The sequence below is a fragment of the Elephantulus edwardii genome, unplaced genomic scaffold, assembly GCF_000299155.1.
Source record: "Elephantulus edwardii isolate Elephantulus edwardi_28Jun2011 unplaced genomic scaffold, EleEdw1.0 scaffold00214, whole genome shotgun sequence".
Lineage (NCBI taxonomy): Eukaryota > Metazoa > Chordata > Mammalia > Macroscelidea > Macroscelididae > Elephantulus > Elephantulus edwardii.
The window spans coordinates 3,395,979-3,409,993 of record NW_006399964.1 but is presented as its reverse complement, the minus strand read 5'-3'; the positions used below and the strand labels follow the sequence as shown (position 1 = coordinate 3,409,993).

The 14,015-nt window shown below is 36.7% G+C and overlaps 1 protein-coding gene across 4 annotated transcripts in view; it reads right to left on the bottom strand.

Moving 5' to 3' along the window:
- The window catches only part of CDC42BPA (CDC42 binding protein kinase alpha (DMPK-like)), a 418,998-nt gene that overhangs the window by 77,656 nt on the left and 327,327 nt on the right, over positions 1 to 14,015 (bottom strand). For 3 of the 4 annotated variants that reach the window (XM_006897747.1, XM_006897744.1, XM_006897746.1), the window contains 3 exons: positions 13,653 to 13,801; positions 11,577 to 11,668; positions 4,520 to 4,596 (listed from right to left, as the gene is read on the bottom strand). In XM_006897747.1, coding sequence (XP_006897809.1) covers positions 4,520 to 4,596; positions 11,577 to 11,668; positions 13,653 to 13,801 — 318 coding nt within the window. The remainder of the gene's footprint in view (positions 1 to 4,519; positions 4,597 to 11,576; positions 11,669 to 13,652; positions 13,802 to 14,015) is intronic. The other variant, XM_006897745.1, reaches the window with a different exon arrangement.

The window sequence follows — 14,015 nt, the reverse complement described above, 5'->3', positions numbered from 1 at the left end:
ACCACCGGGACCCCAGAGCACTCCACCGGGACCCCAAAGCACACCACGGGGAAACCAGAGCACTCCACCGGGACACCAGAGCACACCACGGGGACACCAGAGCTCCAGTTTCACATGTTGACTGGAGTAGAAAGTGTGCTAAAACCACGAAAAAGGGCATGAATGGCTCAAGGTCAACACATTACCACTACACTAAGAATACAGCAAAAGAGCAAAAAGAAAAAAAAAATTTAAATTATCTCAATATGAAGACCCTATTTTCTAAGTTAGGACTATTCAAAGCTACTACTGATTTGAAATTATCAGTGCAATTAACACTTTACTTAGAAACCAGACATCTATTTTATATATTTTAATAGAAAAGGGTGAATTGAACTTCTTTCTTAATGCTATAGAGGAGATCAATTAATGCCTTTTCCTCTTTCCCTCCCTTTTCTTCTGTTCTGAATATTGCCACATACCACCACTTTCCTATCTTCTCCAAGAGTAAGAACCTTAGTCACTCTTATTAATGGAAGAGCACTTTATCAAGGTTTGTGACAAATCATGGCTAAAACTACTGGGCTATATAATTTCTAAGGCTCCTTTCTCCTTTGAAAGTCTACATATATTCTACATCTAGATAACAAAGTCCAAATGCCCACGTGTTCCTGAGTTTTGGAAGCAGAATGTTTCCTCCTTCACTGGCTATCTTCTTGCCATGGAGCCAGGGGGGTGGTACTAGACATACACCTTCCTTCCTGACATGGCCACTTTTAGATGCAGCAGAACTTGTCTGAGCAATGCAACTGGAAAAGAAAACATTCTTCTCCAAACATCTCCCATTTTGGCCCCAAATCCCAAGATTCAATTGCATTTTGAAAGAAAAAAAAAGGGTAAAATGTACAATATTGTTTTAAATAAAGCAATTACAGTTTTAATAGGCCTATGTGGGAGAGGTAAGGGGGAAATCAGATGGTAATTTCAGTGGAGAGGAGGCACTGATGGAAAACCTCTCAACAGTCAGAGGGCAGCCAGAGGATCCTGGGCTCCTGAGGACAGAGGACAAGGTGATGAGCAAAGAAAACATTCCTCTGCTTAATATTGTTCTAAGTCTCTTATTCCTACAGCTTCCAGCCATACAAAATGCTAACCTTCAACATAATCTTCCTTTTGGTAGCAATGAGGCAGAAAACACCATGGTCAATCAATGAACAGATGGATCCTTATTACGGGTTAGTTAAGTATTAGGGCCCACGTACTACAGTCATCTTACTCTATGTACTCACACACACTAACTGGTCTGGTATGTAAGAATAATCTAGATTTGCCTGATAAATGGTGAATTTGATTCATAAACGATAAACGAGAAATGTCTAGTAGAAAGGATGCTACAGAATGTGAGTTTTAAACTACACAACCTCGATGCTGAATACAAAGATGCCAGAGATTAAATATTCTTCAAGTGTGATTCTGACATGACTTTGTGGGGTGGATGGCCATGGCTGTGGACTATGAAGAGAAAGAAGAGGTTTGTGCCATCCAGTGGAAAGTGAGAGCTTTCCCCCGACATGGTAATGTGAATTGACAATTCCAGAGAAAAGTACACAGTGAATTCACACTGGTAGTGGGGAGGGGAGGGAGGATCAAGAAGTGAAGAGCTGAGAAAATGCTGACATGAAATGGAATCCATAAGGGGGAAAACAAGAGAATAATACACAGAGGGAGGAGAGGCAGCCATGATGAGTAAGAAATAGCCATCATCAGTGACATTTCATGTCATTTCTCTCAACTCTCAAATAGCCTTATGAGACCAAAAATGTCATCATTTCTGTTTCTCTGAAAAATAAATTGAGCATATATAGGTAAAATGATTTGCCTCAATCATACACCTAGAAAAGTGGTAGAGGCAGGATTTGAACTAGCTCACGCGCTTTACCAATGAATTAGAAGAAGGGAGACTAGGAAGTAGATGAGAGAACAGCACATCTTTTACAAAAAGGGGACTGACTCAAAGATTTGGGCAGCCTTTGGAAACGTAAACTTTCTCCTTTTTACTGAGCATTACTAAAAACTGGTATGGGAGGAAAGTGGATTAGAGAAAAAAAATCCATTAGAAAGGACTTTTTTTTTTTAATGGGAAGAATCATGAAAAGAATTAATTCAAATGCCTTTCTAATTTTTTTAAGATGAGCAATATTGTATGGAAATACCATTTTGACTGTTTAGTATGCTGAACAGTGGATTATAGCATATAATAATACCATTGTATATAAAGTTCTATTTTTTAATATACTGTAAAATCAACCAGAATAATTTTTACCTCCAGAGTAGGAAAATAGTTTTGATTTAGAATGGAAATGTGCAGGCACAATATGTAATAAATGCATAGCAAACCATTTTTAGTAATAGTAATAATAATAATAATATTAATAATAATAATAAACATTCTAAATAAAGAAAGTCCTGTAGCGGAAAATTGCTCTCTGAATATAATATTACATTTAGCAATATACAGGAAAAACACTTAAAGACTTTTAGTTTTAAAAAGAGTTCAAATATATTTGAACACATTTTATTTTCCCATTTCTGGGAAGACTGAATAGTAAACAGGCTAATAAAATGCTTTAAAACAAGGACTACTGTGTCGTTTAATGTGGAATAAGATAATGTATATGCCAGGGAGTTCTGTAAAATGAATGCATGATATAAATTTTATAGGAACTTCTAAATTATTAAATTTTCAGGACTAATTTGAAAGAGAAAATTATAATGCAGTCAATTTATAGCATATACGGTGCATATGTGCATCCATTAGTTAAAATAAGGTTTTATCATAGAAGAGAAAATACTGTCAGCATTAAAACTGATCTTTGTTATTTTATAATGATAAAACATATAAAAGAAGTTAATAATATCACTTTTCCTGATTATACCACCAAAGGAATAATTTTAAGCAACATATAAATGATGAATTATAAAATGCTGAAAACAAGGGGGGGAGCCAAAATAGAAATCATCATAAAAAATTAAAACGAGCAATCATTCATAAATGGGGTGACAAAAATCAAATAAGCAGTTACAGAAATGTTATAAAGACTAGAAGTACCGAGATTCTCTGATGACCAAAACATTTTTCAAAGGGTATCTTTTTAATTTTATTTTGTTTAATGATAAACACCATTATACTTAAAGAATAAGTATATTTTGGCCCACAGAAAAAAATTTTGAAGTGTGATATTTTAAAAACTGACTGCATTACTGGGAAATTCTTCAAATCAATTCACTGATCTTACGTGAAGGATGGATTGGTTTGAAAATCAAAGACTTACGTCATCCAAAAAATCAATCAGTGAGGATGAAGAAGAAGAAAAGGAATCCTATTTAAAGAATACAGCAATAAAAATAGAAAAGATGGATGAAATATTTAATAAGAACAAATGATAAAAACTGTAAAACAACTGAAAGGCAAGTGACATTAATTCAACTAAGCGAGAAAAACAATCATTGTTCTTTGTTTCTCATGAAACTTAGAAATTCAGTAATTACTTTGCAAAGTGACTTTTTCTCTTTTTTCAAAGCGATGTAATAAAAATTCACATATTTTACTTAAAATTTGCTAAGATGAAGCTTATGGCAAATCACGAAGCAATCAATTGAAATGCAAGCACTTTAGAATGCAATAACTAAAAATAATTAGGAAAAATAGAAACAGAAACTCTGGTTCTAATTTTTCCCCACCAGAAGGCAATAAGCTTGTTGAGGAAAGAACTTTGTCTCCTTGGCCAACTGCTGTATCCCTGCACACAATACAATGCTGTGCACATGGACATACAGATTGTTACTTGCTGAATATAACCATCTGAATTTTCTGAGGCAAAAATATATCAGGTATCACAAAACTGATTTTTTTCCCCAGCAAGGAATTTAAATATTAAAAAAGGAAAGTCATTTATAATCACAATTATTAGAAAAGTTCCATCAGAGCTACATAATATTTACCAAAACTCTCATTTCTTAACAAACTTAAAAACAAATAAGCAAATAAAATAGGCCCTACTTGCACTTTGCTTTTTTAACTTGTTTTTTGCATTTGCTTTGGGGAAAAAGAAGTAATGTGGGATGTGCATGGGAGGAATGAATGGCAACCAGAATCTCAGAGATGTGGTGATGAGTGGTGATACAGGTTGGGAATTGTAATCAATGTCCCAAAACTAAATCTGCAGAGCAGCTGAATGGAATACCAGTGTGCTCTGTAAACTTACATTCAAAGAAAAAGTTTTCTGTTCTTGTTTCTTACAGAAGGACATAAAGTTGCTTTTCAATTTAAAAACAACTCCAACATTAAACTTTCTTAGATATTTATAAAATACATGTGTTACAGTTTATATAAAAAAGCAGAACAGACTCTTTTTTCTTTATGCAATATTCTAAGTCCTCTCAAAAAAGCTGCGATAAAGGTTTTATGGAAAATAAATTTTAAATTACAAAATGAATTTTATATTGACTACAGAGAATATTTTAAAAGTCTAGTACTTACTTCAAATTGATCCCGGGCATCGGTAGGCGTATTCAAAAATGCCAAGAAAGAATTCTGTGAGTCTTGGTGCTCTATACCTAGAAAACAGCAGCAACTTTTTTAAACAACCAGAACAATAAAAACAATTTTTCATGGATAACCTTTCCTGTCTGAGTCTATGAAAAGCTGTTCACAAATTACTGTATTTCCGTGATAATATTACGAAGTTTATATTTAAAAAATGAACATACACAGGTGCTTACTGAGATGTCACTTCATAGTTAAATTTGATCAAGTCCTCGGAATGACTGCTTGATTACTGATTCACAGGAGTGTCCTGGCTCCTTTTCTTAGACATTGTTGCTGTTAGCTATCTCTAGCTGATTCTGACTCCTGCTGGTACCGCGGTATTCAAGGTGATGACATTTCAGAAGCAGAAGGCCAGTCCTCTCTCCCAAGGTTCCTCTGCGTGGGCTCAAAGCTCTAGTCTTTCAGCTGCAGTCACACATTTAACTATTTCCCCCGCTGCGTTCCTTTTCCATATGCTGTGCCACCTGGCTGACCTGACTCACAGAAGCATGTGAACAACAGCTCAGAACCATGCCTTCTCCTGCAGCATCCTCACAATCTCCAGAACGCTTAAGTCCACTGCTGCAGTCACTGTGTCAACCCAGCTTGCTGACGGTCATCTTCTCCTTCTGACTCTCCTTCCCCAGCATGACGTATTCTTAGGACTAGATCCTCCTGACAACATGCCTAAAGGATATGAGATGAAGTTTCACCATCCTTGCTTCTAAGGAGCACCCTGGCTGCATTTCTTCAGAGACAGACTTGTTTATTCTTTTGAAATCCATGTCACAGTCAATACTCTTCGCCAACACACACCGTCAAAATTCAAAGAGGCCAATTCCTTGGTTTCCCGTATCACTGTCCAACCTTCACATGCATAGAAAGCAACTGAATATACTGTCTTGGGCCAGGCGCATCTCATTCCAATGGGCAACCTTGCTCTTTAGGACTGTGGCTCACATTTGCCCCAATGTAACAGAAGCCTTCCGATTTTCTCCACGGATGCTTCCTCAGGTGTTGACTGTAGATTGAAATAAAATGAAGTCCTTGACCATTTCACTCTCTTCTCCTTTTATCATGATATTGCTTATTGTTCCAGTTGGGAGGACTTTTGCTTTCTTTCTTTCTTTTTTTTTTTTACGTTTTCATAATCATATTTTAATCAAAGTACCAAAGCACTGGTGGCAATTCATTTTGTTGGAGAACATGGCTTTGCTTCAAAGGTGATTTACTGAATTACAAACAGTCATTTTCCATGGATTGGTAATGAAAATTACACTGGAATAAATGAAGGGAAGAACTGTTTAAAAGGAATATATGATTAGACATTATATGTACAACAGTAGCCCAGAATAAGAGGTACATTGCAAAGAGAACTGGGGGGAATATTTGAAAAAAAAAAAAAGTTAACTGGAGGAGGGGGAAAGGAGGGAGAGGGGGTAAAATGTGCAACAATGAATGAATGAAAATCTCACTTTTCTGTAAACTTTCATTAAAATTACAATTAAAATTAAAAATTTTATAATTAAAAAAACCCCAGAAATATTTTGTTTTTTTAAAAGAGGAGTAATTTATCCCATAACATGTACTGGGTACAATATTTTTCAAAAAATGCTGCCAGGTTGACTCTGAGTTGTGGAAGGCAGGTGAGTTACCAGGTAAAACTGCATTCTGCAGGCTTTTAAGGCTGTGATACTTCCGAAGTAGAGAACCAGGCTTCTCTTCTGAGGTAACCCTAAAGCTTGGTAAATAGTTAGGTGCTGAACCATCTACACCACCAAGTAACCCATGGGTACAGTAGAGGGAAAGCCAATCTATCAAATTATGCTAAATATTTGTTAGATCCATCCAGCAGATAAACTTCTAGGCTAGGACGAAATAGTATTTGTATTATTTGCCTGATTTAACAGAGAAACAAGATCATATTTTCTTTTTTTCTCTTTAGTGTCATTTTAATGGAAGTTTACAGAGAATTAGGGTTTTCATTCATTCATTCATTGTTGCACGTTTCCCTCCCTCTCCCTCTGCTAGTCCAAATTGCAATGCACCTCTCATTCCAGATTGTTGTCATGCATATAATGTCCAATCATACATTCCTCTCTGACAGTTTTTCTTCTTATCTCTTCCAATTGTGTTCATTTTCTAACCACTCTTTTAATATTCTCAACCCAACACTCCATATCAGTCCTATCTTATGGCAGTGGTGTCATGCAGTATTTGTCCTTTTGTGACTGAGATATTTAACTCAGCATAATGTCTTCCAGTCTCACCCACGTTGTGTAGTGTTTTATGAGTTCACTGTTTTTCAGTGCTGTGTAATATTCCACTGTATGGATATACCACAGTTTTTCCTATCTATTTGTTGATGGGTTTTGCTTTCTTTTTGTTGAAGTATTAGGCACAGTGAAGGCTCTATTCAGATTATCAGTGTCAAGTCCTCGTCACTTTCAGCAAGCAAGGTTTCATCATACGCATAAGAGAGGTTGTTGATGAGTCTTTCTCAAAACCTGATGTGGCACTCTTCTTTACATCATTCAACTTCTCATGCTATTTGCTCAGCATATATATGGAAAAGTATGATGAAAGGAGGAGTGCTGGTGGCCTACTGGCAAGAAGCTGTGCTGCAATCCTGAAGGTACACAGTTCAAGGCCACCAGCCACTTGGCAGAAGAAGGACAAGCAATCTCCTCCCATGCTATTAACTGCCTCTAAAAACCTGCCAGAGGGTCAGCTATGGGTCGGTTCCGACTATATGGTACACAACAACAATGCAATGAAAGGATATAATTTTAACACACATCTTTCTGATTCTAACGAAGCAGTGCCCCCATGTTCTGCTGAAAGGCCCTTTTGTTGGTCTAAGGACAGGTTCTTGAACAAATTAAGTGCTCTGAAACTGCCATCCTTTCCAATGTTATTCATACTTTATTGGGATCCACACAGTTTTTGCAGAGTCAATAAAATATAAGTAAGTACCTTTCTGATAGTCTCTGCTTTCAGGCAAGATATGACATCTGCAATGATATCACTCATTTTACAGCCTCATCTCAGCTCAGCTTGAAATTCTGCCAGTTCTCTGTTACTGGACTCATCCACCTGTTTTAAGAATTATCTACAGCAAGATTTTACTTGTGTGTGATATTAGCAGTATTTTTCATAATCTCCACATTCTGTTGGATTACTTTCTTTGGAAATGGGCACAAATATAGCTCTCTTCCAGTTGGTTGGTTAGGTATCAGTCTTCCTAATTTTTTGGTATAGACAAGTGCATGTGTCCTGGATGGCATCTGTTTGCTGAAATAGCTCCCTTGGCTGAAATAGCTCCCTTGATATCCTATCCATTCCTGTGACCTTGTTCTTTTTTTGGCCAATGCCTTCAGTGCAGCTTGGACTTATTCCCTTACCACCAGTGATTCTTTCTGATTTTTAATTTTTGCATATTTTTACTTTTTTCAGAAGCTGTATTATGGCAACTCTATCTGGAGTATAGTTTTCTTGGCTTAACCAAGTGCTCCCAGAAAGGTCTTTCTCTGGCTCATTTTTGAAATATCAGAGAACTAAATGGCACCTAACAACACCATCACAACAAGCAAGAGAACTAGTTAGGCATTGTCACTGGAATGATGACAAACTCTAGCTGACCCACAGCTCTGACTGTTGCATCTGGTTCATTGACGCACCCCTCTCCCAGGTGCTATTTCATACACCTCTCACTAACTCCTTTCAAGTCCCCTTCCGCCTTCTCAGACCTTTCCTGAGAAAGTGGGCTAGCAGAAGGAACTATCTCATTTTCCCATTCCCAAATTTAGCAGTTTGTCTGCATCTACCCCTATTCACTTCAGAATCAAAGCACCCCAAGTTTACAGCTTTTTTGTTATATTTTGTTCACTGCTTAATCTCCAATACTTGACACTAAACTCCTGTTGATTCTGACTGATGGTAACCCCATATGTTACAGATTAGAACTGAGATCTGTGATTTTTATTATGGGAGTGTCAATGGGTAAGTTCATACTACTAATCAATCTTTCAGTTAATAGTTCAATAGTGCAAACCTATTTTTGCCATACAAGATCTGAAAACAGTGTCTTGCAAATACATGCTTTTATTTTATTTGAATGAATAAAATGCTGCCTTCAGTTAATGGGGACAGCGAACTGTCTGTGCCTACTTGACACTAGCCCTGGGTCTCAACCTCCTGCCGGCCTATTCAAGGAATTTACTCCTCCAGTAATCTTTCCCCTACAGCATTTATTTACGTGTCCTTTGCAAACCTAAGTGTAAAAGAGAAATCTTGCTCTTCTTCCCTCAGGCCACAAATCTAAGATTTAACTCCTGACTTTTCTTTCCTTTCCAACATTGAGGACAGCATCCTGTGAGTGCTGATTTTCAAAGACATTCTGAATACCTCATGCACTTCCAAAAGAACGAGTACATCTTGGCGAAGTAGAGGCAAGGATGGAGAAACTTCGTCTCATGCACTTTGGACACACTGTTAGAAGCCAGTCTTTGGAAAAAGACATCATTCTTGGAAAGATGGAGGGTCAGTGAAAGAGAGGGAGACCCTCAATGATATGGATTAACACAGTCACTGCAACAATGGGCTCATGTATATCAGAGATGATGAGAATGGCACAAGACAGGGCACGGCTCAGATCTGTTCACAAGGTAAGCTGAAGTCAACTAGATGGCACCTAGCAACAACCAACACATAACACAATTTCACTATCATCCCAGTCTAAGCCACTAACGTTTTTGGTGCCAAGATTACTCTTCAGCCTATTTCTTGAGGTTTCTTACAATAAAATTTCCATGCAGCATTCAGAGTGATCATTAAAAGAAGAGGCAGACCATGGTTCAAAGCCCTTACTGACTTCACCCATTCTGTACTGTGACTTCGAGGAGCAGCTGTATCCGGAGCTCAAATGTTCTGTTCTAGTCAGTGCAGGTGAGTTCTCCCTCCCCTGTATTTTTGCCCCCCTCAATTTGTTTTTTCTGGTCTTGGCTCAAAGACACTTCCTTAGAAAGACCTTTAATGGCCATTTGTTAAGACTCCTCTTCACCTTTCCATCATCTACTCTTTTTTGCTTTTATTTTTCTACCTTTACCTGGTATTACAGATTTATGACACTCCTTCTAGAGTGTATGATATCCCTCTCCCCTTTTTATACCACTACTGCATAAAAGACAAGTGTGGGGGCAGGCAGGGATGGAAGCAGCACTCAACTATTGTTTCAATAAATGAACACTGGTCCTTGATTATATGGTCTTTCCTGAAATAGTTTAGAGTCAAGCAATCTTTTTGGGCCCAGTGACCCAGTGTATTCTTCCCTCCCTCTTCTGCATCATTCAGTATTTTGTTCACAGAGTCCTTCTGTATTACAACTTGAGGCTTGACTATCCACCCCCACTGCCACTTCTTTCGGTTTAAGGAATGCTAAGCATCTTCTTTTCTCTTGGTTCTGCACCCACAGGGCCACCATCAGTGTGAACTGACTAAATGACAACTAAGAACTGTAGTGTCTTTGATACTAGGTAAGGCTTCATGTTCACAAACTCATTCCGCTTAAGCAGCATTTTTTACATGGTAGAAACTGTTTGAGGTTCTGGGGATAGAATAGCAAACAAAGTACAGAAAAAGAGAAAAAGACTTCTTTGTCCTTATGATGTTTTAACTAGAATCATACATTGTCATAACAGGTAGTAAAAGTCTGTCATTTGACATGTTTAAAATAGAAATACAAGGTTATTGGTTAATATGCTTTCTTAAACACTCTGATATACTATTTCTCCCAAAGTTTACATCTATTCTAAAACTGATGTCTTAGTCTGTACCCTGCATTGGTCTGTTTCCTACTCAGATTGTTTCCAGGACCACAGAATGCCCCATCTTACACATCCCTTTCTCCTCTCAGTAATATGTCTCTCTTGAAATCTGCGCAAATATCACTCAATGTGGTTGTCATGTTATCAAGTGTGACTTCTGCCTCTACTCTGAACTCCTACTTTCCTTTAAAACTTAATCAAGAAACACTGAACAGCTATGTTCATAGCTTTTCCACATTAGCCCTGCCCAGTCCCCATCGACCCCCCACAATTCTAACAGCCGTTGCAAAGACTCTGCCACCTTTACGTTACCATGTGCCACATGGCTGGGTATTCAGTCCTTCGTTGGAAAAACGACTTTTTAATAACTTCCTATAAGATCTTTTCATTAAAAACGACGTCCTGAACACCTTTATATTAAATCTTCACACATTTTATGGGAAAAATTTTAAGAACTTCATATACTACAACAATCTATCAATCAAGAGTTTTTACATTCAAGAAAAATGCTGAAGTCATGTTTTCAAGAATAATAAATTGTAGGAATTTCTACAGGATAAATAAATCAGACATGGAAGGAGATTTCAAATTGACAAAATAATTCCTTGTTATTGAATTAAACTTTTAATATTGAATCGCACTATCTTAAACTATTTCCTTCATTATTTCCTCAACCACTCTGGGAGTACATTACCTTGACGATGGTGCACACTGCAGCAATGTGAGAAGTGCTAACATCTAGTTATTTAAGCATTCTGATGAATTCTCAATGTTAACACATGTTGTCATTGTCAAGATGATTACATCATATGACAATATCAAGAATAAAATGCATAATGATGCTTCCTTTTCAATCACAAAAGTATTATTCATAAAATAGCCCCAAAAGTATTAAAACCCCAATATAAACCAAATTTATGGCACTATGACTTTTTATGTAACAAAAAAAAAATCTTAAAAGAATGAATATGAAATAAAAGACTGATTCAGAGTGATCTAGTAAATGTGTGTGTACATGTACATACATACATACACCGAAAAATGGGTGCCAGCATTTCATATGTGAACTATTCTCCCGTCTTCTGGGAGATTCACACATTTTATATATAAGTTAATTTTTACATATAAAATGCACTAATAGTGGAACAGCAAGTTCTGGCTGATGCAAACACATGTTCCCATACCCTTTTCAGATCTAAGCTCTTCCGTGTCCTTTATCAGCTGTTCAATTTCTGCTAGTAGTTCCAAGTTCTTCTTCTCAGAATCTTTTAATTTACTTAAAAGAAGGGATAAAAAAAGAGGAATTACTTTTCATTGTTAGTTACTGAATAATCTTGCATGTAATTGGACTTACTTGACTTAAATGTCAAGATAAACAAATTCACATGTACCTGCACACCCCTCCCCCACCTCAAAAAAACTTGAACCCACTGCTGACAATTGGATTCCAACTCACAGAGCCCTTACAAGATGGAACAGACCTGCCCTGCAGGGTTTCCCCAGGGCAAACTTTACTGAAGCACACTGTGACATCTTTCTGCAGGTGGGTTTCACCTGCCAACGTTTTAGGTGGCAGGTAACTGCTTTTTGAGACTCCATTTCATATACTTTGGGCATGGTGACAGGAGTGACCTTAGAGAAGGACATCATGCTTAGGAGTATGGAGGGACAGTGCAATAGAGGAAGACCCTCGGTAAGATGAATTGGGGTAATAGGGATAGGTGTGTCAAAGGCAGTGAGACTGGTCCAGGATAGAGAAGGATTCAGAGCTGTTGTACACAGGATCACTATGAATCTCGACTTGACAGCACATAACAACAAAAAATGCTTAACTACTGAATCATCAGGCCTCTTAAAATACAAACTAAGGAAGGAAAAATCCAGTCTATTCATTTAAATAAAGTTTTACTGGAACCAGTCATGCTAAATTATTTATGGATCATCTATGGGTGCTCTCACAAGACAGCAAAGTTGAGTAGCATGATAGAGTAACATGCTCTCAAAGTCTAAGGTGTTTACTATTTGTCCTGTTACAGAAAAAAGTTTGCTGATTTCTGAACTGTATCATTACATTTAAAAGCTTCTATAAATGAAAAAGTTAATTTTAGAATTCTAATAAGAGGTCTTTCATAAGGAATCATGAAAAAGTAAACAAGTTATTTCATCATTTTCCATACGATTCAGCCCTTTCAATTTCATTCAAAACTCAAGCTCATTGCCATTGCGTTGATTCGAACTCATAGCAACCCTCTGTCGGTTCTGTGAGGCTTTGGAGGACCATCTTCCTCATGTGGAGCCACTGGTGGACTTGAACCTCCAGACATGGTGCGTTTGGATTAGCACTGCAACTTGCTAAGTATGATCCAACAGAATTAAGAATATGCAAAGGCTAAGAAAATAATGTTTATTTTATCTCTGGATTATTTTAAATAAAAAGTTTATAAATCAACAGAGTTGTCATGAATCTGGTCTCTCATTTGATCCATTAAAGACTAAGGATTCTATTAAAAATCTAACTAATGGGACTGTTTATTTTTCTTATAAATTCAATGCTTTTGGGATATTTGGTATTTCCAGCAGCAAGTGAATTTTTCTATCTAGAGTTTAATTTGTAACTTGAACTTTGTTTGTATTATTCCTCTATACCCCTTACTTAGTAAAACCACATTTGTAACTAACACAACTATGATTGTCATTTCATTATTGCGATAAAAATGTAAGGAATATATTCTTTAGCTAAACACAAATTCTAGGATACATGTATAAAATTTGTAAAAGAGAAAGAATAATAATAACTGTAATGAAATATATTATATCAGTATGAAATACATCAATTGAATCTTAATGATAAAACTTCTATAGCAGAAGCTATAATTTTCATATTACTGCATTATATATTTTTACAAAAACATGGTATTTATCTATAAGTACCGTATTTTTTAACATTAAAGAATTTTTTATTTAATGGAGTAAAAACTGATAGCAATTAAAACAATATGGTGAAAAGGAAACAATGGTCTATTAATTAACCCTGGTAATTCTATTTTATGAAGAAGCCCAAGAAAGACAAAGCTGCGCCATCATGAGAGACAAGAGCTGAAAGTACCTCCTCATTTTCCAATTTTTAGGACTCTGCATTATCTCTAATTTAGGTCATTATGTCTAAGAGATAGGCAGAAAATTAAAGCTATACTTTCCCAGCAGATGCTTTGTGACTAATGTGGAAATTAGTCTGGCAGGACTGAAATATGTCATCTTACCACTCTGTGATGATGTTTGCTGCTGTAACTTTATTCAGTTCTTCCTGAATGGCCTGCTTGGCTCTTATCTCTGCATCCAGAGCTGACTGCAACTCGAGTCTCGCGGACATATCCAGTTTAGCAAAACGACGCATCTTCCAGGGTATATCCTAAGAAAGAACATGAATGATTGTAGTGCCATGAAATTTTATTTTTAGCATTAAAAGTTATTAAGAAAAGTGCATTTGGGAGCTATATCTAAAATTACTTTACAGGCCATGGTCTTTGCAATCACTTGTTATGCATCGGTGAGTTGGACAATGACCAAGGAGGAGAGAAGGAGAATTGATGCCTTTGAGCTGTGGTGCTGGAGAAGAGTATTGA